The following is a 23,306-nucleotide window of genomic DNA, read 5'->3' as shown; positions in this document are numbered from 1 at the left end:
ACCTGACATGCCACCAGGGGTCTTTTCACAGTCCTCAAATCCAGAACAAATTCAAGAAAGCGTACAGTATTATATAAACCCATTATTGCATGGAACTCCGTTCCATCTTATATTGCTCAAATAAACAGCAAACCTGGTTTCAAACAACAGATAAATCAACACCTCACAGCACAACTCTTATCCCCTACTTGACCTAGATAGTTTGTGTATATGCATTCATATGTAGTCTTGGGTGCATTTTTTTAAATTTTTTTATGTAGATCTGTCCTTGAGCTGTTCTTGTCTATTAATGTTCTGTATTATGTCATGTTGTGTGTGGACCCCAGGAAGAGTAGCTGCTGCTTTTGCAACAGCTAATGGGGATCCTAATAAAATACCAAATGACTATTGCCCAATCGCACTCAGTTCTGTCATCATGAAGTACTTTGAGAAGCTAGTTAAGGATCATATCACCTCCACCTTACCCGACACCCTGGACCAGGGCTCTCAACTCTGTTCCTGGAGCTACTGTCCTGTAGGTTTTAACTCCAACCCTAATCTACGCACCTGATTCTAATAATTATCTGGTTGATAAGCTGAATCAGGTTAGTTACAACTGGGGTTGGATTGAAAACCTACAGGATGGTAGCTCTCCAGGAACAGGGTTGGAGTGCCCTGCCCTAGACCCACTACAATTTGCATCCCGCCCCAACAGATCCACGGATGACGAAATCGGCATCGCACTGCACACTGCCCTATCCCGTTTGGACAAAAGGAATACCTATGTAAGAATGCAGTTCATCGACTACAGCTCAGCCTTCAATGCCATAGTGCCCTCCAATGTCCTCACTAAGCTCGGGGACCTGGGTCTGAACCCCACGGGGGGCCAGTATGAAAAATGAATGCACTCACTAATTGGAAGTCGCTCTGGATAACAGCATCTGCTAAATGACTAAAATGTAAATTAACTTCTACTGCTGCACCATTGAGAGCATCCTGTAGGGCTGTAACACCGCCTGGTATGGCAATTGTAACCACAGGGCTCTCCAGATGGTGGTGAGGTGAGGAAGAGGACACCCAGCCACCAGAAGAATACCTCATGGGGATCTGACCATAGAGAATGATAGATACAGTATATCATCTAATATGTGTCCCATTATGGAGTCTGTGAGCGCACGGGCAGCTCCAATCAAATCAAATCAAATTAAAGATAATATTGAGTCAATATGCATTTAAAAGCAGTCCATTTTCTTCTTCTACTATTTCTATGAGTTTGCAAACAAACTAAAAGGTGCACACTGCCACATAGGTATAAAGTCAAAGTTGGAGATTTTCTGCCACCTACAGTCATGCAATGTTTGCTCACGAGTGTAATTCATTGGCTGATCCCTCCTGATGACCCGGATGGAATAATGGGGCGCGTTCAGCAGGACGCAACGTTTTGGAAGTTTAAGAATATGCTATGGTGAACAAACATGTCTCTCCGACATAATAATAATAATAATAATAATAATAAGGAAATACGTTGGCTCTATTCATGAAATGTATATCTGCAACGCTCTAGAAGGTTTTGCAACTGAACGTGGCCCATGTGATTCTTCCTTAACCAGGAAGCCCCACCCGGATGACTTCTTTAAATTGGTGGAAGCCCTCAATGGCAATGTTCATGCCAAAATGGATTTTAGCCATCTAGAGTCCTCTATATAACTCTATGAGACTGACACAAAACCCTGGTACAGATCAGCAAAGCCCAGCCCCTGATTGCAATGAGGTGCACCTGGACACAAAATAGATACAGCTGGGTTAATTAAGACATGTCACATAACATAAATACCAGGTGTATTAGGTCAGGTTACCATCAGTTTCATCATATCTGCTACTACCACGCTTGTACCTGGCATCATGTGCAGACTGACGGTGGTCACCTGTGAGTATACAACATCTATATATGATGCAGGTTAGAATACATATCACTAAATGTTTAAATTTGTATTTCAGAGTTTTTGAAGTACGTGTTATATGACTTGAGGTCTACAGTATGATGCGTTAAGTTAAAGTTCAGTATTTCCATAATTTGACAGTACAGCAGGAAATGTAGAGGGAGACTGATCGTATGGGAATATACATTTTGCAGGGCTTGAATGTTTCATGAGATGATGGTAGAACTCTTTATTGGAGGGTATTTTAATACATATCTGTTTAACCGTCTAGAACAAAAGCACGGTATCTAGAGCCCCCTTGTGAATATGTCAAAAGTGTTAGGACACTTGCCCATACTATATTACAGTAGTCCAAAGATTAGTATTTGGTCCTATATTCCTTGCACACAATGACTACATCAAACATGTGACTCTACAAGGTATTTTGGCTGCATTTGCTGTGTGTTTTGGTGTATGTTTTGCCCAATAGTGACTGGAGTTATTATCTTTCTAGCTGTTTCTGAACACTTTTAAATTAATGCCATGATTAAGAAAGCACGAGTGAGACAGGCTACAAGGGCACATATCAACTCCTCACATTATCAATAACTGGGGAGGTTAGTATTTTAATCTTCAAAATGACAACCTTAACCATTCAGTTCCTTTTAGGCAAAAAAGTATCTATAACCAACTACAAATGCGTTTAACAAGTTTAGTCACACTGCATGCATGGAATATGAGACCAAATGCTAAACTTGACTACTTTAATACACTAGAATATCTCAAATGCTTGAGGATAGAGACAAATGCTCATTTCTAGCTTCACGGTCCAAATGCATATGATGTGGATTGTTGCTGAACTGGCTGTGTGTTGTTTCAGTGCTGGTTGCAGCTTGCTGTGCACTAACGGATGGAGGTACTGTGTGTAATAATGATGATGATACTACTACACCAAGCCAATGTGAGTGGTGTGTAACTCCTGTTTATTTGTCCTGGCAGCACGCAGCATCACATGTGAAGGCTCTGATGCTTTACTACAATGTGGTAAGCTAGTCAACACTACTGAACAGTGTATATTCTCAGCTATCACCTGTGTTTTATACTGTAGATTACCTACACCGACGATGCCAACCCTTGCTCTCCTTCGTTCCTTATCCATATTTTCGTTTTCCGTCTCTTCCTCAGATAGAGGTAAGATCCATATCGAGCGTGCCAACTATGGTCGTCGTCAACGCAACGTGTGTTCCATTGGGCGCCCCGCTAACCAACTCACCAACACCAACTGCCTCAGCCAATCCACCACCAGTAAGATGGCAGCAAGGTACTGGAACCTGTGGTGTGTATTTACCTGTAGACACCCATTGGCTGTAGTGATGACCACTACCTGTCTTTGACACACAGGTGTGACGGGAAGAGCCAGTGTGTCGTCCCGGCATCCAATTCTGTTTTTGGAGACCCCTGTGTCGGAACCTATAAGTACCTGGACACCAAATACTCCTGTGTCCAACAGCAAGTAGCAAGTCAGTCTGTGCTAATAATACTTGGTGGTGGGCACCAGTATTGTTAAATTGAATATCTGTATGACTGAGGCATGTTGGGATATTGTTTAATACTTCGGTGAAAGAGCGCACTCTGCTGATGGCTAGCAAAGCCATAGAATGGGTTGGGTCACCAATGGGACCAGCTTGTGAACTTTGTTTTATGGCCACCATGTGTTTTAATACATGCCTTTTTCTTTTCTCCACTTTTACACCACACTCACTTCCTAACTAACCCTAGCTAGCCCACAAACGGTGGTTATGGAACAAAGTAGCCGGCAACAACTTTCGTTAGCATAGCTTACAGGGAGGTCAGAGACCTGGCAGTGTGGCGCCAGAATGACAACCTCTCGCTCAACGTCGACGAAGAAGATGATTGTGGACTACAGGAAATAGAGGGCCGACCACGCCCCCGTTTTCATCGACTGGGCTGTAATGGAGCTTTTCGAGAGCTTCAAGTTCCTCAATGTCCGCATCACTAAGAATCCATCATGGTCCATGCACCAGCAGTAGTATAGAGGGCACGACAATGCCTCTTCTCCAACCTGCCCAGGAGGCTAAAAATACTTGGTATTGGCCCTCCGATCCTCAGTTCTACAGCTGCACCATTGAGAGCATTTTGACTGGCTGTATCACCACTAGGAATGGTAACTGCTTGGCATCCAACCGCAAGGCGCTACAGAGGGTAGTGCGTACGGCCCAGTACATCACTGAGACCGCGCTCCCTGACATCAGGACCTCTATACCATGCGTTGTCGGAAGGCCCTACATTTTCAATGACTCCAGCCACCCAAGTCCTACTGTCTGCTACTGCATGGCAAGTGGTACCGCGGCACCAAGTCTGGAACCAGCAGGCTTCTACTCCCTGTCACTTTATTCCTAGTTATATGTACATATCTAACTCAAATAGCCAGTTAGCACATGGTAAGAAAGATGGTTAGTCGTACCACAAAGGTCTCCTTTACATTGTGGCTTAGTTGATTCTTGCGCGCACTTCATCTGGTGTAACAGTGAACATCTGTTTCAGCCAACATTAGCTAGCTCAAATCTCGTTTATAGCTATTCAGACGGCACGGGCACAAATTGTATAGAAATATAGCTTTGGTCTAGCGGTACGACTAGCAAATTTTAACCAGTTTGCTCTCACATTCTGAGCAGTTTGAGATGACGACGTCTCATAAGGAGCTTAAACCACAGTAAAACGGTTGAAGATAATGCATTTAACTTTCTACAACTCTGTTTATGCCTGAACATTAATTAATCAACGTTCCCTATTAGTGCCCATCACTAACACTTCACCAAGCCATAGTATGCCTTTATTTGTCAGGCCAGTGTGGTGTAACTCCTGTTTGTCCTTGCAGTAAGCAGCACCATATGTGAAGGCTCTGATTCTCAACTACAATGTGGTAAGCAGGTCAACACTACAGTACGGTATCCTCTCCGTTCTCATGTAGTGTTGTGTATATTGGTCTCTAGCCCACACAAACACCCAGCCTTGGCCTTCTTCCTTTTCTTCATCTATCTCTTCCTCGTCTCCCTCAGATGAAGGTAAGATCCATATCCAGAGTGCCAACTATGGTCGTCGTCAACGCAACGTGTGTTCCATTGGGCGCCCCGCTAACCAAATCACCAACACCAACTGCCTCAGCCAATCCACCACCAGTAAGATGGCACAAAGGTACGGGAACCAACGGTGTGTATTTACCTGTACACTCATTGGCTGTAGTGATAACCTCTACCTGTATTTTAAACACAGGTGTGATGGGAAGAGCCAGTGTGTCGTCCCGGCATCCAACTCCGTATTTGGAGACCCCTGTGTCGGAACCTATAAGTACCTGGAGGTGGCTTACACCTGTGACTAAATGTGAGTTATATAAATGCTCGCACACATGACTGGGAGCTTGAGTGCTGGTGCTTGAATGCTGGTGCTGACTGAAATGTTTGTCTTGCAGGATATCTTCCCTGATGAACCTAAAGGCTTCTGGGATTTCTTCATCGAGTGGATCAGTTTATTTTCCTCCAACCCCCAAAATCAACTTCAAATCATTGTAAACCTGTGCCTTTTGTGCTAAAGCGTTTCTTAAACAATTCTGAACTGTGGTGGTTGGTCTGAATTAAACTAAGCAGCATGAATCCAAGACTTGGTGTCTTTAGTTCTATATTACTAAATGTCTACTGTCACACCAATATTACTGAACATGTGTCCTGTAGTCTCTCTTACACTGTTCACTGAAGACTCATTTACACCTGGCACTAACATGTGTTTGTCTTGATGTCCATATTCTCTGCCCATAGTTGTAGACTAGTAAAATACTCATTGTGATCAGATCTTCCTGACCACCTCAAGCTGTAGTCAAGCACGCATTTTGTCTGGATCTCTATCAAGTGTGAACTGATCTGGACGGTCAAATCAATTATACCTGCCTCTAAAAATCATTGCCAGGTAGAACTGTTGACTTATGACCTCAGTAGGCCTAATGGACTTAATCCATATTATTTTGGGAATGTCATTGTCACTAAATAATCTGGTCGGAATGTGGACATGGACGGTTAAGAAGTTTTAATACAACGTGTAGACTCTCCAAACCTTGATCACATGAAACCAATGTTAGCATGAGGTGTGAAATGCCGCTTTTATTGGGGATGAGCGGAGCACCACAACGACGGTCCCTATTCTGGTTTGCCTAATTTCAGTGTAACAAAACAAGTATTGTTGTACTGTCTCAACCGCTGTGAAATTGTTATAAAACTAACTTGTTTTTCAGCTGATGCCGGTGTATAAAACTATGCATAGACAGCGCGCAACAGATGTACCGCTTAGACGTTCTTTCATTGAGGGACAGATCTACAACCCATTTCTGTGATTTGGTCAAGTTGCCCAAAAAGTGATATATTACAGCGTTAACGATCTATATTAAGTTGTATGAAGCACATAGCAGTCAACACCAACATTAGTCATTTAAACAATTTTAAATGTCAGGATGGTAATTTCTCTGGGCGTTGACGTAGTTCAGATGTTATCAAGAGCGGATGATGAACTGTCAGATCTGAGCTGCATCCTCGGCAACACTACGCTTTCCCCTCAAGTTCTGTCTTCCGGCTTTGTAGATGGTTCGCTCGATAGCCACACACCACGTAGCAACCACTTGAGTCATTCTAATCGAGCAGGTGCTGGAAGCTCACCACACAAGGTTCATGGTCTGAATTGCTCATCACACTTCAGTTGGCAATTCTACAGAGTTTGGAGACTGCGTTTACTACATGCCGTGCTCTCTAACCTTGAGGTTGCTAGTGTCCTGCTTTTCCGCTGTTATTTTAACGTTAAAGCGAGGGTATTCACTATCCGGTTGTGCCACGTGAGAGTTGGGTTGATTACATTAGCTATCTATGTCCCTCACCATAATGTTTACGAAACTGAGGCAAAGCAGTGCTCTGCAGGCAGGGGCAAAGGACACTGTGTACCTGTGTCCCCTGTGGTTTTTCAGCGGCTGGCATCCAATATTGGTGCGTTGCAGCAATGTGTGGTACAGGCCAGAAACTTTTGAGGAGATGGGGAAACTCCATTGGAATCATATTAATGCCCATTTTGTATGTTGTCAAAGGGCTGCGCAGTGCATCCTGGAACAAGGAGATCTCTCCAGGAGGGAATGGGAGTCAATTGGGCGCTAGTTCAAATCCCAACATGTCAGGGGCTGATGCGGTGTTGGAGTCAGGCGCAGGACACAGAAGCTTAGTTGATCCGACTTTAATAGTCACAGGAGCAAAATACAAATCCAACGGGCCTCAACAAACAGGAGGCGAGCGAATACGCAAAACAGTGCGAAAAGCACTAACAACAAGAAAACAAATAACCTACACCAACGGACAGGCGTACAACAAACAAAACCAAAGGAAACTTAGGTGACATCAATACGAGATATGGAACAGGTGCACTAATCAGACAAGACCAAACATAACATCAAACGGTAGCAGCTAGTACTGCCTGCCCGAACAAGGAGGAGGAGCAGTCTCGGTGGAATTCGTGACAGTACCCCCCCCCCCACCTTGACGCGCGGCTCCAGCTGTGCGCCGACCCCGGCCTCGGGGACGGCCAGGAGGACGTGGAGCAGGGCGCGTAGGATGACTACGATGGAACTCAGTCAGGAGGGATGGATCTAAAATGTCCCTCCTAGGCACCCAGCACCATTCCTCCTGACCGTACCCCTCCCACTCCACGAGATATTGTAGACCCCCCATCCGACGTCTTGAATCCACGATGGACCGGACTGAGTACGCTGGAGCCCCCTCGATGTCCAGTGGGGGCGGAGGGGTCTCTCTTATCTCACTCTCCTGGAGTGGACCAGCTACCACCGGCCTGAGGAGAGACACATGGAATGAGGGGTTAATGTGATAGTCATTAGGCAGTTGCAACCTGTAACACACCTCATTCAATCTCCTCAGGACTTTAAATGGCCCCACAAACCGCCGGCCAATCTTCCGGCAGGGCAGGCGAAGGGGCAGATTTCGAGTCGAGAGCCAGACTCGATCTCCAGGGGCGTAGACTGGACCCTCACTGCGGTGGAGGTCGGCGCTCGCCTTCTGCCTGCAGATGTACGTGGGCAGCGTTCCACGCCTCCTCCGAGCGCCGAAACAACTCATCCACCGCAGGAGCCTCGATCTGGCTCTGATGCCATGGTGCCAGAACCGGCTGATAACCTAACACACACTGAAAAGGGGTCAGATTAGTAGAGGAGTGGCGGAGAGAGTTCTGAGCCATCTCTGCCCAGGGGATATACCCCAACCACTCCTCCGGCCGGCCCTGGCAATAGGATCTCAGAAACCTACCCACATCCTGGTTAACTCTCTCCACCTGCCCATTACTATTTATTTATCTTGGCCAGGTCGCAGTTGTAAATGAGAACTTGTTCTCAACTGGCTTACCTGGTTAAATATAGGTAAAATAAAAAAAATACTCTCCGGGTGGTAACCCGAGGTAAGGCTAACCGAGACCCCCAAGCGTTCCATGAACGCCCTCCAGACTCTAGAGGTGAATTGGGGACCCCGATCAGACACTATATCAGGGGTGTCAAACGTACGGCCCGCGGGCCAGATTAGGCCCGCAAACAGGTTTAATCCGGCCCGCGAGATGATAAAAAAAAAATGCGCTGCAATATTTCAATAAAATAAACTGCTGTTCCAATTGCGTCCACTGGATGGCGCAATAGCAATTGTGTTAAGCAAGCAAACTGTTTTATACCGGGGCAGAGCAAGTAGGTCAAGCACGTGCAGCCAATGAGCTACTTTGTTTTTGCCCGCGATATTTATTACGGCTTCTACTTTTAACATTATGTGCTTTGGCACCCTCATTGCCCCAATATGTCTCTGTCAAAAAAGAGAAAAGTGGACGCAGAGTGCAGAGTGTTCCAAGAAAAATGGTCATCCTATTTAATCACGGAATTGAATGGGAAAGCTGTATGTTTGGTGTGTTCAGAGCATGTTAAAGTGCTGAAAGAATATAACCTTCGTCGCCACTATGTGAGTCTTCATGCCGACAAATATGACAACTTTCAAGGACAGCGGAGATGAGAGAAGGTGAATGAACTGTTGGCGGGTCTGAAGAAACAGCAGTCTGTGTTTACTCACAGCCGAGACATCAGTGACGCTGCAGTGAAAGCTAGCTACCTCATTGCTAATGAAATCGCAGTGGCTTCAAAACCATTTAGTGAGGGTGAATTTGTAAAAACATGCATGATGAAGGCAGCGGAGATTGTGTGCCCTGAAAAGCGGCAGGCTTTTGCAAAAATCAGCCTGACAAGAAACACAGTTGCAGACAGGATTTCCGATCTTTCAGTGGATTTGGACAGCCAGTTGAAGCAAAAAGTAAAGTCATTTATTGCGTTTTCGGTTGCAATTGATGAAAGCACGGACATTACAGATGTTGCACAACTGGCCATTTTTTAATCCGCGGAGTTGATGACACATTGACCGTCACCGAGGAGTTTGTGGAGTTGGTGCCGATGACAGATACAACGACAGCAGCTGATATTTTTACCGCACTCGTCGGCGCGCTGGACAGGGTCGGAGTGGACTGGTCCCGCGCTGTCAGCCTGGCTACAGATGGTGCGCCCTCAATGATCGGGAAAAAAGCAGGCGTTGTGACAAAGTTCAGAGAGAAAGTGCAATCTGCAAATGGAGGACGTGATTTTTTTACTTTTAACTGTATTTTGCACCAGGAGGCTTTGTGTTGCAAGTCATTAAACATGGATAACGTCATGAAGGTGGTCATCCAAACTCTTAATTTCATCCGATCCAGAAGCCTGAATCACCGTCAGTTTGACAGCCTTCTCAGAGAGAAAGACCACATCTATGGCCTGCCATACCACACTGAGGTAAGATGGTTAAGCCGAGGTGCTGTGCTGAGGCGTTTCTTTGATTTACGAGAAGAAATTGAACAGTTCATGGAAGAAAAGGGCAAACCAGTGTTAGAATTTCATTCCGCAGAATGGATGCCGGACCTTGCATTTATGGTGGATGTTACAGAGCACCTGAATAACTTGAACAAACAGCTGCAAGGGCGCAACAAAGTTGTCACGCAGTATTATGACAGCATACGTTCTTTCAAGTTGAAGCTGTCATTGTGGGAGACGCAACTTGCCGGTGGTGATGCAGCTCACTTCCCCTGTCTGAAAAATGTGTGCGCGACCCAACATGTGGCAGACATGAAGCGGTTCAAAGATAAAATAACGGGACTGTTACGGGAGTTTGAGCAACGCTTTCAGATTTATGTTTATATGTTTTTATGTTGATGTGCTATTGTTTTTAATTGATTTTATTTTATTTGTATATTTAACCTATTCTTGACTCTGTGGTTCTTGCACTCGTTTGGGGAACAGGATTTCATTATTTGTATCCACATTTCTGCCTGAGAAATGACACCCTGATATAGTTCTGTGAATCACTGAGGCATTGTGTGTTTGTGTGTTCTTTGTCCTCAGAACTTTCAAACAACTTGGTGTTTTTTGATTAATAGTGATGTTGTGCTTTTGGACACTGTCCTCGGGCTCCAGCTTTATGTTTATATGTTTTTATGTTGATGTGTTATTGTTTTTAATTGTTTTTATTTTATTTGTATATTTAACCTATTCTTGACTCTGTGGTTCTTGCACTTGTTTGGGGAACAGGATTTCATTATTTTTAACTACATTTCTGCCTGAGAAATGACACCCTGATATAGTTCTGTGATCTGTGAAACAGTTCTGTTAATCACTGAGGCATTGTGTGTTTGTGTGTTCTTTGTCCTCAGAACTTTTAAATAACTTGAGGTGTTTTATGATTAATAGTGATGTTGTGCTTTTGGACACTGTCCTCGGGCTCCAGCTTTATGTTTATACGTTTTTATGTTGATGTGCTATTGTTTTTAATTGTTTTTATTTTATTTGTATAATTAACCTATTCTTGACTCTGTGGTTCTTGCACTTGTTGGGGAACAGGATTTCATTATTTTTATCTACATTTCTGCCTGAGAAATGACACCCTGATATAGTTCTGTGATCTGTGAAACAGTTCTGTTAATCACTGAGGCATTGTGTGTTTGTGTGTTCTTTGTCCTCAGAACTTTCAAATAACTTGAGGTGTTTTATGATTAATAGTGATGTTGTGCTTTTGGACACTGTCCTCGGGCTCCAGCTTTATGTTTATATGTTTTTATGTTGATGTGCTATTGTTTTTAATTGATTTTATTTTATTTGTATATTTAACCTATTCTTGACTCTGTGGTTCTTGCACTTGTTTGGGGAACAGGATTTCATTATTTTTATCTACATTTCTGCCTGAGAAATGACACCCTGATATAGTTCTGTGATCTGTGAAACAGTTCTGTTAATTACTGAGGCATTGTGTGTTTGTGTGTTCTTTTTCTTTAGAATTTTCAAATAAACTTGACGTGTTTTATGATTAATAGTGATGTTGTGCTTGTACTATTTTGGACACACTGTCCTCAGGCTCCAGCTTTATGTTGTATGTTGATCGTATTAAAACAAAGAAAACAATCTGAAGTTGCTGTTTTTAAGTTACATATACCATGATTTTTCCGGTCCGGCCCACTTGGGAATAGATTTTCCTCCATGTGGCCCCTGAGCTAAAATGAGTTTGACACCCCTGCACTATATCCTCGGGAACCCCGTAGTGCCGGAAGACGTGGGTGAACAAAGCCTCAGCGGTCTGTAGGGCAGTAGGGAGACCCGGCATTGGAATGAGACGACAGGCCTTAGAGAACCGATCCACAACGACCAGAATAGTGGTATTCCCCTGAGAGGGGGGAAGGTCCGTGACAAAGTCCACCGTGAGGTGAGACCACGGGCGTTGTGGAACGGGCAGGGGTTGTAACTTCCCCCTGGGCAGGTGTCTAGGCACCTTACACTGAGCGCACACCGAGCAGGAGGAGACATAAACCCTCACGTCCCTAGCCAATGTTGGCCACCAGTACTTAACACTAAGGCAGTGCACTGTCCGGCCAATACCTGGATGTCCAGAGGAGGGTGACGTATGAGCCCAATAGATGAGACGATCACGGAACTCGAGCGGCACGTACGTCCGACCCACTGGACACTCTGGGGGAGTAGGGTCGGTGCGTAAAGCCCGCTCAATTTCCGCATCGACCTCCCATACTACCGGTGCCACCAGACAAGACTCCGGCAGTATGGGAGTGGCCTCAATGGACCTCTCCTCTGCGTCATACCACCGGGACAGGGCGTCTGCCTTACCGTTCTGGGACCCTGGGATGTAAGTGATCTTAAAAACGAACCGGGTCAGGAACATGTTCCACCTAGCCTGACGAGCGTTCAATCTCCTCGCTGCCCGGATGTACTCCAGGTTACGATGGTCAGTCAGAATGAGAAAAGGGTGTTGAGCCCCCTCAAGCCAATGCCTCCACACCTTTAGGGCTTGAACCACGGCTAACAGCTCCCTGTCCCCTACGTCATAATTACGCTCCTCACGGCACTAAATAATCTGGTCAGAATGTGGACATGGATGGTACCACTACTATAGGACACCATTAAGAAGAAGAGACTTGTATGGGTTAAGAAACACGAGCAATGGACATTATTCCAGTGGAAATCTGTCTAATGAGTCCAAATGTGAGATTTTTGGTTCCAACGTTGTGAGACGCAGAGTAGGAAAATGGATGATCTCAGCACGTGTGGTTTCCACCATGAAGCATGGAGGAGGAGGAGGTGTGATGGTTTGGGGGTGCTTTACTGGTGACACTGTCTGTGATTTATTTAGAATTCAAGGCACACTTAACCAGCCTGGCTACCACAGCATTCTGCAGCGATACGCCATCCCATTTGGTTTGCGATTAGCGGGACTATCATTTCTTTTCAACAGGACAATGACCCAACACAACTCCAGGCTGTGTACGGGCATCAGATGAGCTGGCTTCCACAATCATCCGACCTCAACCCAATTGGGATGAGTTGGACCGCAGAGTGAAGGAAAAGCAGCCAACAAGTGCTCAGCATATGTGGGAACTCCTTCAAGACTGTTGGAAAAGCATTCCTCCTGAAGCTGGTTGAGAGAATGCCAATAGTGTGAAAAGCTGTCACCAAGGCAATAAGGGTGGCTATTTTGAAGAAACTAAAATCTATACTATATTTTTATTAGTTGACATTTTTTTAGGTTACTCCATGATTCCATGTGTGTTATTTCATAGTTTTGATGTATGCACTATTATTATACAGTGTAGAAAATAGTAAAAATAAAGACAAACCCTTGAATGAGTAGGTGTCCAAACTATTGACTGGTACTGTGTGTATATATATATAACTTTTTTTTTAATACTCAGATTGCAAATTTTTATATTTCTTCATTCCTTTATTTAAATGTTTGAGATGTGTGTATTGTTTTGTATTGTTAGTTATTACTGCACTGGAACTAAAGATTGAAACATAGGCATTTTGTTGCACCTGCGATAACATCTGCAAAATATCTGTAGTCAGCAGTCTGATGGCTTGTAAATAGAAACAGTCTCCAAGCCTGTTGGTATCAGATTTCATACTCCTATACGGTCTGCCCGACAGTAAGGGAGAGAAGAGCTCGTGGCTGGGGTGTGTGGGGTCCATGATAATGCTGCGTGCCTTCCTCAGGCAGTCGATGTCCTGGATGGGATGGAGCACGGTCCCAGTGATGTACTGCACCATCTTCACCACACGCTGGAGTGCCTTGCAGTTGTGGACGGAGTAATTCTCATACCAGGCCATGATGCATCTGGTCAGGACGCTCTCGATGGTGCAGCTGTAGTATTTGGAGATGACCCGGAGCGGTTTGCCGAATTTCATGAGCCACCTTAGGAAGTATAGACGCTGTTGTCATGTTGGTCCATGACAAGTCCGCAGTGATGTGGACGCCAAGGAACTTAAAACTCGTGACTCTCTCTACTGCAGTCCCGTTGATGTGGATCGGGGTATGTTCCCTCTGCTTTCTGAAGTCAACAATCAAGTCCTTTCTTTTGCTGACGTTGAGGGAGAGGTTGTTCTCATGACACTACAATGCCAGTTCACATAGCTGCTCCCTATAGGCTGACTCGTCGTTGTTGGTTATCAGGCCTACAACCGTGGTGTCGTCAGCAATCTTGATGGAGTTGGTGTTGTGCAAAGCCACGCAGTCATGGGTAAACAGGGACTACAGCAGAGGACTGAGGACACACCCCTGGGGGTCACCGGTGTTGAGTCAGTGTCTCATTAAAGCAGGTGGGGACTACAGCTTGGTACAGGTTGAAGATGCCCAAGAAGATGCCCGCCAGCTGGTCAGCACACACTCGGAGGATGCGGCCAGGGATGCCATCTGGGCCGGCGGCTTTGTGAGTATTCAGCTTTGAGAGTTTTTCTTCACGTCTGACTCAGAGTGAAAGCACCTGGTTGTCCGGAGGAGCAAGAGTCTTCCTGGATGACTTGGTATTGTCTGCCTCGAAGCGAGCATAGAATGTGCTCAGCTCTTCTGATCAGGAGGTGTTGGTGGATATCGCACAGCTGGATTGGCCTTTGCAGTCTGTGATAGTCTGCAGTCCTTGCCACAAGCGATGCAAGTCTGTTGTCAAACATCAATTCAAGTTTGAGTCTGTATTGTCTTCTTGCATCCCTAATGGATTTGAGGAGCTCGTACCTGTTTGCCTTGTATGCGTTGAACACCACCAAGACATCGGGGTTCGTTCTGCGGATATTGAATGCTGCAGAATGGGCTCTCATCATTGTACGGATTTCTACGTTCATCAAGGGTTTTTGGTTGGGGTATATCCAAATTATTATTGTGTGTACATCAACACATTTCCTAATGAAGCCTGTGACTGACGATGTATATTCCTTAATGTTGATGGATGGGTTTTCTCCAAACAATCCTGCAGCATTGAGCCTGCCTCTGTCCAGTGCCTCACTATTCGCTGTGCTGGTGGCTCCCTCTTTTAGGCGGGAAATAGGAACAGAGAGATGTGATCTGATTGACCGAAGTGGGATGGCTTTGTACTTGTCATGGATGTTTGCTCATACATGGTCAAGCACGCTGGATCCTCTTGATCGGCAGGATACATGTTGGTGATATTTTTGGGAACATTTGTAATGAGGCTCCTAGCGCTGTCAGAGATAGAGAAAGGAGGAGATAGGAATCCCAATGAATGGAGAAAGGTGTAACACCCCACCCAGCAGACTGTAGACTAATCACATTCACCTTGTCATGCTGCGTCACACGGTTGCTAAACTAATCATCACATAATCCCTTCTCAAAGTCAAGAAACCTGCCTATTTTCCTCGAGAGTACGTAATGTAACAATTCTAAATCTGTACGATACTATCAAACATCTCGGATTACAGTTGCAATGTTCTTCTTGTTCACAAAATAGGCTAATGTGTCACGAATTCCGCCGAGACTGCTCCTCCTCCTTGTTCGGGCAGGCTTCGGCGTTCGTCAACCCCGGAGTACTAGCTGCTACCGTTTGATGTTATCTATGTTTGTTTGGTCTTGTCTGATTAGTGCACCTGTTCCATATCTCGTATTGATTATGTCACCTATAAGTTTCCTTTGGTTTTGTTTGTAGTTGTGTGTTGTTGTACGCCTGTCCGTTGGTGTAGGTTATTTGTTTTCTTGTAGTTAGTGCTTTTAGCACTTTACGCACTGTTTTGCGTATTCGCTCGCCTCCTTTTTGTTGAGGCCCGTTGGATTTATATTGTCAGGCGGTGCTGAAGGTGGGTGTGGTGCATGAATCAGGCGCAGGACGCAGAGGCTCAGTCCAAAAAGACTTTAGTGTAATATACGTAGAGAACTAAGCTAAATATGCCCGAAGGCGAAACACGGCGCACACAGGCGTCAAATAAATGGTGCACAAACATGTGCGGAAAAACCTCTCCAAAACACTGGAGGGAAATACCAAGCTCCAACACGAGAACAGAAGAGCAATCACACACAAAGACAAACACAACTAACGAGTACTAAATAGGACACTAACGAGGACTAACAAGACACAGGTGTACAACATCAAGACAAAACCAAACGAACATGAAACATAGATCGGTGGCAGCTAGTACTCCGGGGACGACGATCGCCGAAGCCTGCCCGAACCAGGAGGAGGAGCAGCCTCGGCCGAAACCGTGACAGTACCCCCCCCTTGACGCGCGGCTCCAGCCGTGCACCGACCCCGGCCTCGGGGACGACCAGGAGGACGCGGAGCAGGGCGCGCGGGATGGTCCCGGTGGAACTCCGACAGGAGAGATGGGTCTAGGATGTCCCTCCGCGGCACCCAGCACCGCTCCTCCGGGCCGAACCCCTCCCACTCCACGAGATACTGGAGACCCCCCCATCCGGCGTCTGGAGTCCAAGATGGACCGAACGGTGTACGCCGGAGCCCCCTCGATGTCCAGTGGGGGCAGAGGAGTCTCTCCTATCTCATTGTCCTGGAGTGGACCAGCTACCACCGGCCTGAGAAGAGACACATGGAACGAGGGGTTAATATTCTTATACTCAACAGGTAGATGTAACGTATAACACACCTCATTAAATCTTCTCAGGACTTTAAAGGGCCCCAAAAACCGCCAACCCAGCTTCCGGCAGGGCAGGCGGAGGGGTAGGTTTCTGGTAGAGAGCCAGACTCGATCTCCGGGTGCGTACACCGGCCCCTCACTGCGGTGGAGATCGGCGCTCGCCTTGTGACGAAGGACGGCCCGCTGCAGGTGGACGTGGGCAGCGTTCCACGTCTCTTCCGAGCGCCTCATCCAATCATCCACCGCAGGGCCCTCGATCTGGCTCTGCTGCCATGGTGCCAGGACCGGCTGGTAACCTAATACACATTGGAAGGGGGTTAGGTTGGTAGAGGAGTGGCGGAGAGAGTTCTGGGCCATCGCGGCCCAGGGAAGGTACCGTGCCCACTCCTCAGGCCCGTCCTGGCAATACGACCTCAGAAACCTACGCACATCCTGGTTGACACGTTCTACCTGCCCGTTACTCTCCGGGTGGTACCCTGAGGTAAGGCTAACCGAGACCCCCAAACGCTCCATGAACGCTCTCCAAACATGGGAGGTAAACTGGGGGCCTCGATCAGACACTATATCCTCGGGCACCCCGTAATGCCGGAAGACATGGGTAAATAGGGCCTCAGCGGTCTGTAGGGCAGTAGGAAGACCCGACATAGGGAGAAGACGACAGGCCTTAGAGAACCGGTCCACAACGACCAGGATGGTGGTATTCCCCTGAGAGAGGGGAAGGTCTGTCACAAAATCCACCGAGAGGTGGGACCATGGTCGTTGTGGAACGGGCAGGGGTTGTAACTTACCCCTGGGCAGATGTCGGGGCGCCTTACACTGGGCGCACACCGAGCAGGAGGAGAAACCCTCACATCCCTAGCCAAAGTAGGCCACCAGTATTTAGTGCTAAGGCAATGCACTGTCCGGCCAATACCCGGATGTCCAGAGGAGGGGGACGTGTGAGCCCAGTACATGAGTCGATCCCGAATCTCGAGCGGAACGTACTTCCGACCCTCAGGACACTGTGGAGGGCTGGGGTCGGTACGCAACGCTCGCTCGATTTCGGCATCGACCTCCCACACCACCGGTGCCACAAGGCAAGACTCCGGTAGTATGGGAGTAGGCTCAACAGACCTCTCCTCCGTGTCATACCGCCGGGACAGCGCATCTGCCTTACCATTCTGGGACCCAGGGATGTACGTGATTTTAAATACGAACCTGGTGAGAAACATACTCCATCGAGCCTGGCGAGGGTTCAGTCTCCTCGCTGCCCGGATGTACTCCAGGTTCCGATGGTCAGTCAAAATGAGGAAAGGGTGTTGAGCCCCCTCAAGCCAATGCCTCCACACCTTAAGGGCTTGAACTACAGCTAACAGCTCCCTGTCCCCAACTTCATAGTTACGCTCCGCCGGGCTGAGCTTTTTAGAGTAAAAAGCACAGGGGCGGAGTTTAGGTGGCGTGCCGGACCGTTGAGAGAGAACGGCCCCTATACCTGACTTATACGCGTCCACCTCTACCTGAAAGGGTAATGCGGGATCCGGATGCGCCAGCACCGGAGCCTGACTTAAACAGGTCCTTCAGTCTCCCAAAGGCCCTGTCCGCATCATCTGACCACTGTAGGCGCACCGGACCCCCTTTCAGAAGGGACGTGATGGGAGCTGCCACCTGTCCAAAACCCCGGATAAACCTCCGGTAGTAATTTGCAAAGCCCAAGAACTGTTGCACCTCTTTTACAGTGGTTGGGGTTTGCCAATTACGCACAGTGGACACACGATCCACCTCCATTCTCACCCCTGACGCGGACAACCGATAACCCAAAAAGGAGACCGACTCCTGGAAAAACAGACATTTCTCAGCCTTGACATATAGGTTGTGCTCCAACAGCCTCCTCAATACACGACGCACCATGGTTACATGCTCAGCTCGGGTAGACGAGTACACCAGAATATCATCAATGTATACGGCCACCCCTTGTCCCTGCATATCCCGGAAAATGTCATCTACGAAGGATTGGAAGACTGATGGAGCATTCATCAACCCATATGGCATGACAAGATACTCGAAATGACCTGACGTGGTACTAAACGCTGTCTTCCATTCATCGCCCTCCCTAATGCGCACCAAGTTATACGCGCTCCTGAGATCCAATTTTGTGAAAAACCGTGCTCCATGCAATGACTCCGTCATGGTCGCAATCAGAGGGAGTGGGTAACTGTATTTCACAGTAATCTGATTGAGACCACGGTAATCAATGCACGGGCGCAACCCTCCATCTTTCTTCTTCACAAAAAAGAAGCTCGAGGAGGCGGGAGAAGTGGAAGGCCGAATGTATCCCTGTCTCAAAGATTCGGCTATGTAAGTCTCCATAGCTTTTCTCTCATCTTGAGACAAAGGATACACATGGCTCCGTGGGAGCGCTGCTCCTGCCTGGAGATCAATCGCACAATCCCCCTGTCTATGAGGAGGCAACTGCGTCGCCCTAGTTTTACTAAACACGAGAGCTAAATCCCCATACTCAGGCGGAATGTGCAGTGCGGGCACTTGCTTTGGACTTTCCACCGAAGTCGCCCCCACGGAAACACCCAGACATCGCCTCTTGCACTGAGCAGACCACCCATCGAGAGCCCTCTGTTGCCACGAAATAGCAGGGTTATGGGTGCTTAACCAGGGAATTCCCAGCACCACTGGGTACGCAGGAGAGTCGATAAGATACAGCTGTATAGTCTCTTCATGACCCCCCTGCGCACACATCCTAAGTGGCGCTGTGATCTCCCTAATCAACCCCGACCCCAACGGGCGGCTATCTAAGGCATGAACGGGAAAAGGTTTGTCAACTGGTAGGAGAGGGATCCCTAAATCTAAACAAAACTTCCGATCAACAAAATTCCCAGCTGCGCCTGAATCTACTAGCGCCTTATGCTGGGAATGAGGTGCAACCTGTGGAAAACACACAGGTATACAAAAGTGCGCAACAGAAAGCTCTGGGGGAGGCCCCCCCAGTGCGTGGCCTGTTGTCTTCTCCCCCGGAGAACCCTCCCCATTACCTGGCCGCAGTGTGCCCTCCACGACCGCACTTGGTGCAGGAGACAGGCCCCCTCGGGCTCCTCCTCCTCCTTTCTCTAGCGCCGGCACCCCCGAGCTCCATAGGGCTCGGCTCGGAGGTGCCGGAGGGCGGAATGGACGGACCCCCCTCGGGACGTCCACGGGTGGCCAGCAGGGTGTCCAGACGGATGGACATATCGACCAACTGGTCGAAGGTAAGATGGGTATCCCTGCAGGCCAACTCGCGTTGAACGTCCTCCCGTAGGCTATATCGAAAATGGTCTATTAGGGCCCGTTCATTCCACCCTGCGTCCGCCGCTAGAGTCCGGAACTCTAAAGCAAACGCCTGTGCGCTCCTCCTCCCCTGTCTCAGGTGGACTAGACGCACCCCCGCCGCTTTGCCCTCGGGTGGATGGTCGAACATGGCCTTGAAGCGACGGGAGAACTCGGCGTAGGAGATTGTATTGGCGTCCATCTTCCTCCACTCGGCGTTAGCCCACTCCAACGCCTTGCCCGTGAGACAGGAGATGAGGGCGGAAACGCTCTCGTGTCCCGAGGGCACCGGGTGTACAGTGGCCAGGTAGAGCTCCACCTGTAGGAGAAACCCCTGACACCCGGCAGCTGTTCCATCATACGCCCTCGGGAGCGAGAGTCTAATCCCCCTGGGTTCCGGACCTGGGACTGGTGGACCGGCCGATGGGGTTGGCAGGGTAGGTGGAGGTGTGGGTACCCCGCTGGCCTCCCATCGGTGCAAGGTGTTAATTACGTCCTGTAGAGTGGTCTCCAGTTGTCTTATTTGGTCATCTTGCCGACGGACATGCTCCTCGAGCGACTCAGGCGTAGCTGCAGATCCTGCTGATTCCATTAAGGTGTGTGATTCTGTCAGGTGGTGCTGAAGGTGGGTTGGTGCATGAATCAGGCGCAGGACGCAGAGGCTCAGTCCAAAAAGACTTTAGTGTAATATACGTAGAGAAATAAGCACAACAAGCCCGAAGGCGAAACACGGCGCACACAGGCGTCAAATAAATGGTGCACAAACATGTGCGGAAAAACCTCTCCAAAACACTGGAGGGAAATATCAAGCTCCAACACGAGAACAGAAGAGCAATCACACACAAAGACAAACACAACTAACGAGAACTAAATAGGACACTAACGAGGACTAACAAGACACAGGTGTACAACATCAAGACAAAACCTAACGAATATGAAACATAGATCGGTGGCAGCTAGTACTCCGGGGACGACGATCGCCGAAGCCTGCCCGAACCAGGAGGAGGAGCAGCCTCGGCCGAAACCGTGACATGTATTTTGCTCCTGTGACTATTAAAGTCGGATCAACTAAGCTTCTGTGTCCTGCGCCTGACTCCAACACCGCATACACATCAGCCCCTGACAGAACAACACACCATACAATGGAGTCAGCAGGGGCAGCGGCGGCGACCGAGTCGCTGGAGGATCGGGTCAGCTGCCAGGACGCCATGATCCAGCAACTCGGCTCCGCCATGCAGGAGGTAATGAACACCCTGCGCCGATGGGAAAGGGGAGGCATGCCCACACCTCCTCCTACATTACCACCACCATCGGCCAGCCCCACCAGACCAGCTCCGGAATCCAGTGGGATTCGGCTCTCGCTCCCGAGGGAGTATGATGGCACCGCAGCCGGGTGTCAGGGGTTCCTCCTTCAGGTGGAACTCTAACTGGCCACCATACACCCGGCGCCCTCGGGATACTAGAGCGTTTCCGCCCTCATCTCCTGTCTCTCCGGCAAGGCGTTGGAGTGGGCCAACGCCGAATGGAGGGGAATAGACGCCGCCACCATCAGCTACGCTGAGTTCTCCCGCCGCTTCAGGGAAGTTTTCGATCACCCTCCTGAGGGTAAAGCGGCTGGGGAGCGTCTGTTCCACCTCCGACAGGGGAAGAGGAGCGCACATAGGTTCGCCCTGGATTTCCGGACTCTAGCGGCGGATGCGGGGTGGAATGAGAGGGCCCTCATCGATCACTATCGGTGTAGCCTGCGTGAGGACGTTCGTCGAGAGCTGGCCTGCAGGGAGACCAATCTGTCCATCGACCAGCTAGTGGACATGTCTATCCGTCTGGATACCCTGCTGGCCACCCGCGGACGTCCCGAGATGGGGCCGTCCATTCCATCCCCCAGCACCTCCGAGCCGGGGCTCGGGGGTGCTGGCGCTAGAGAGAGTAGGAGAGAGAACCCGAGCGGGGCCGTCCCCTGCACCAGCTGTGGCCGTAGAGGACACACTGCGGCTAGGTGCTGGGGAGGGTCTCCAAGGAATCGAGGCAGCAGGTCGCGCACTGGGGAGTCATTGCAGGTGAGTAGGCGCCCCACTCACCCAGAGCTCTCTGTTGTTCACTTGTGTATACCTGTGGTATTTCCTCAGGTTCCATCTCATTCCCAGCATAAGGCGCTAGTCGATTCAGGCGCAGCTGGGAATTTTATTGATCGGAAATTTTGTTCTAAGTTAGGGATTCCCCTCCTGCCCGTTGATGCACCCTTTCCTGTCCATGCCCTAGATAGCCGCCCGTTGGGATCTGGGTTGATTAGGGAGGTCACAGCGCCACTAAAGATGAAGACGCAGGGGGGTCATGAGGAGATTATTCAGTTGTGCCTCATTGACTCTCCTGCGTATCCCGTGGTGCTGGGGCTTCCTTGGTTAATCACCCATGACCCCACCATTTCGTGGCAACAGAGGGCTCTCAAGGAATGTTCTGGCCAGTGTGTTGGGCGATGTTTAGGTGTTTCCATTGGGGTGACCACGGTGGAGAGTCCGAACCAAGTGCCCGCAATGCACATTCCCCCTGAGTATGAGGATTTGGCACTCGTGTTCAGCAAGATGAGGGCGACGCGATTGCCACCTCATAGACAGGGAGATTGTGCGATAAACCTCCAGACAGGTGCGGCACTTCCACGGAGCCATGTGTATCCTCTGTCTCAAGAGGAGACGGCGGCTAAGGAAACCTACATAGCTGAGTCCCTGAGACAAGGATACATACGGCCCTCTACTTCCCCTGCGTCCTCAAGTTTCTTTTTTGTGAAGAAGAAGGATGGAGGTTTGCGCCCGTGTATTGATTATCGTAGTCTCAATCAGATCACTGTGAAATACAGTTACCCTCTACCTCTGATTGCGAGTATGACTGAATCATTACGCGGAGCGCGTTTCTTCACAAAACTGGATCTCAGGAGCGCTTATAACTTGGTGCGCATTAGGGAGGGAGATGATTGGAAGATGGCATTTAGTACCACCTCAGGTCATTACGAGTATCTTGTCATGCCATACGGTTTAATGAATGCTCCTTCAGTCTTCCAATCATTTGTGGACGAGATCTTCCGGGACCTGCATGGGCAGGGAGTGGTAGTGTACATTGACGACATCCTAGTGTACTCTGCTACATGAGCCGAGCATGTAGCCCTGGTGCGCCGAGTGTTGGGTAGGCTGTTGGAGCATGACTTGTATGTCAAGGCAGAGAAATGTCTGTTTTTCCAGGAGTCCATCTCCTTCTTGGGTCATCGGTTGTCCGCGTCAGGGGTGAAGATGGAGATTGACCGGGTGTCAGCCGTGCGTAACTGTCAAACCCCAACCACTGTTAAAGAGGTGCAGCAGTTTTTGGGTTTTGCCAATTACTACCGGAGGTTTATCCGGGGTTTTGGACAGGTAGCAGCTCCCATTACTTCCCTGCTGAAGGGGGGCCCGGTGCGTTTGCAGTGGTCGGCTGAAGCGGACAGGGCGTTTCGTAAACTGTAGGACCTCTTCACTTCGGCTCCGGTGCTGGCGCACCCGGACCCCACTTTAGCGTTCCAGGTAGAGGTGGACGCGTCAGAGGCCGGG

At 48.6% G+C, this 23,306-nt stretch overlaps 1 protein-coding gene across 1 annotated transcript; it reads left to right on the top strand.

Annotated features, from left to right (window-relative positions):
• Positions 1–1,881: 1,881 nt before the first annotated feature.
• Positions 1,882–5,298, top strand: LOC311134109 (L-rhamnose-binding lectin CSL3-like; the record flags this gene model as incomplete). The annotated part of the gene is made up of 7 exons (XM_084167695.1): positions 1,882–1,906; positions 2,898–2,942; positions 3,084–3,219; positions 3,300–3,418; positions 4,798–4,842; positions 4,979–5,114; positions 5,193–5,298. 7 exons carry the CDS (start codon positions 1,882–1,884, stop codon positions 5,296–5,298), a joined length of 612 nt encoding a protein of 203 aa, XP_084023821.1.
• Positions 5,299–23,306: the final 18,008 nt, after the last annotated feature.

The sequence above is a fragment of the Coregonus lavaretus genome (genome assembly GCF_964263955.1).
Source record: "Coregonus lavaretus genome assembly, chromosome: 8".
In the NCBI taxonomy this organism is placed as follows: Eukaryota; Metazoa; Chordata; class Actinopteri; order Salmoniformes; family Salmonidae; genus Coregonus; species Coregonus lavaretus.
This window is presented reverse-complemented; position numbering and strand designations above follow the sequence as displayed.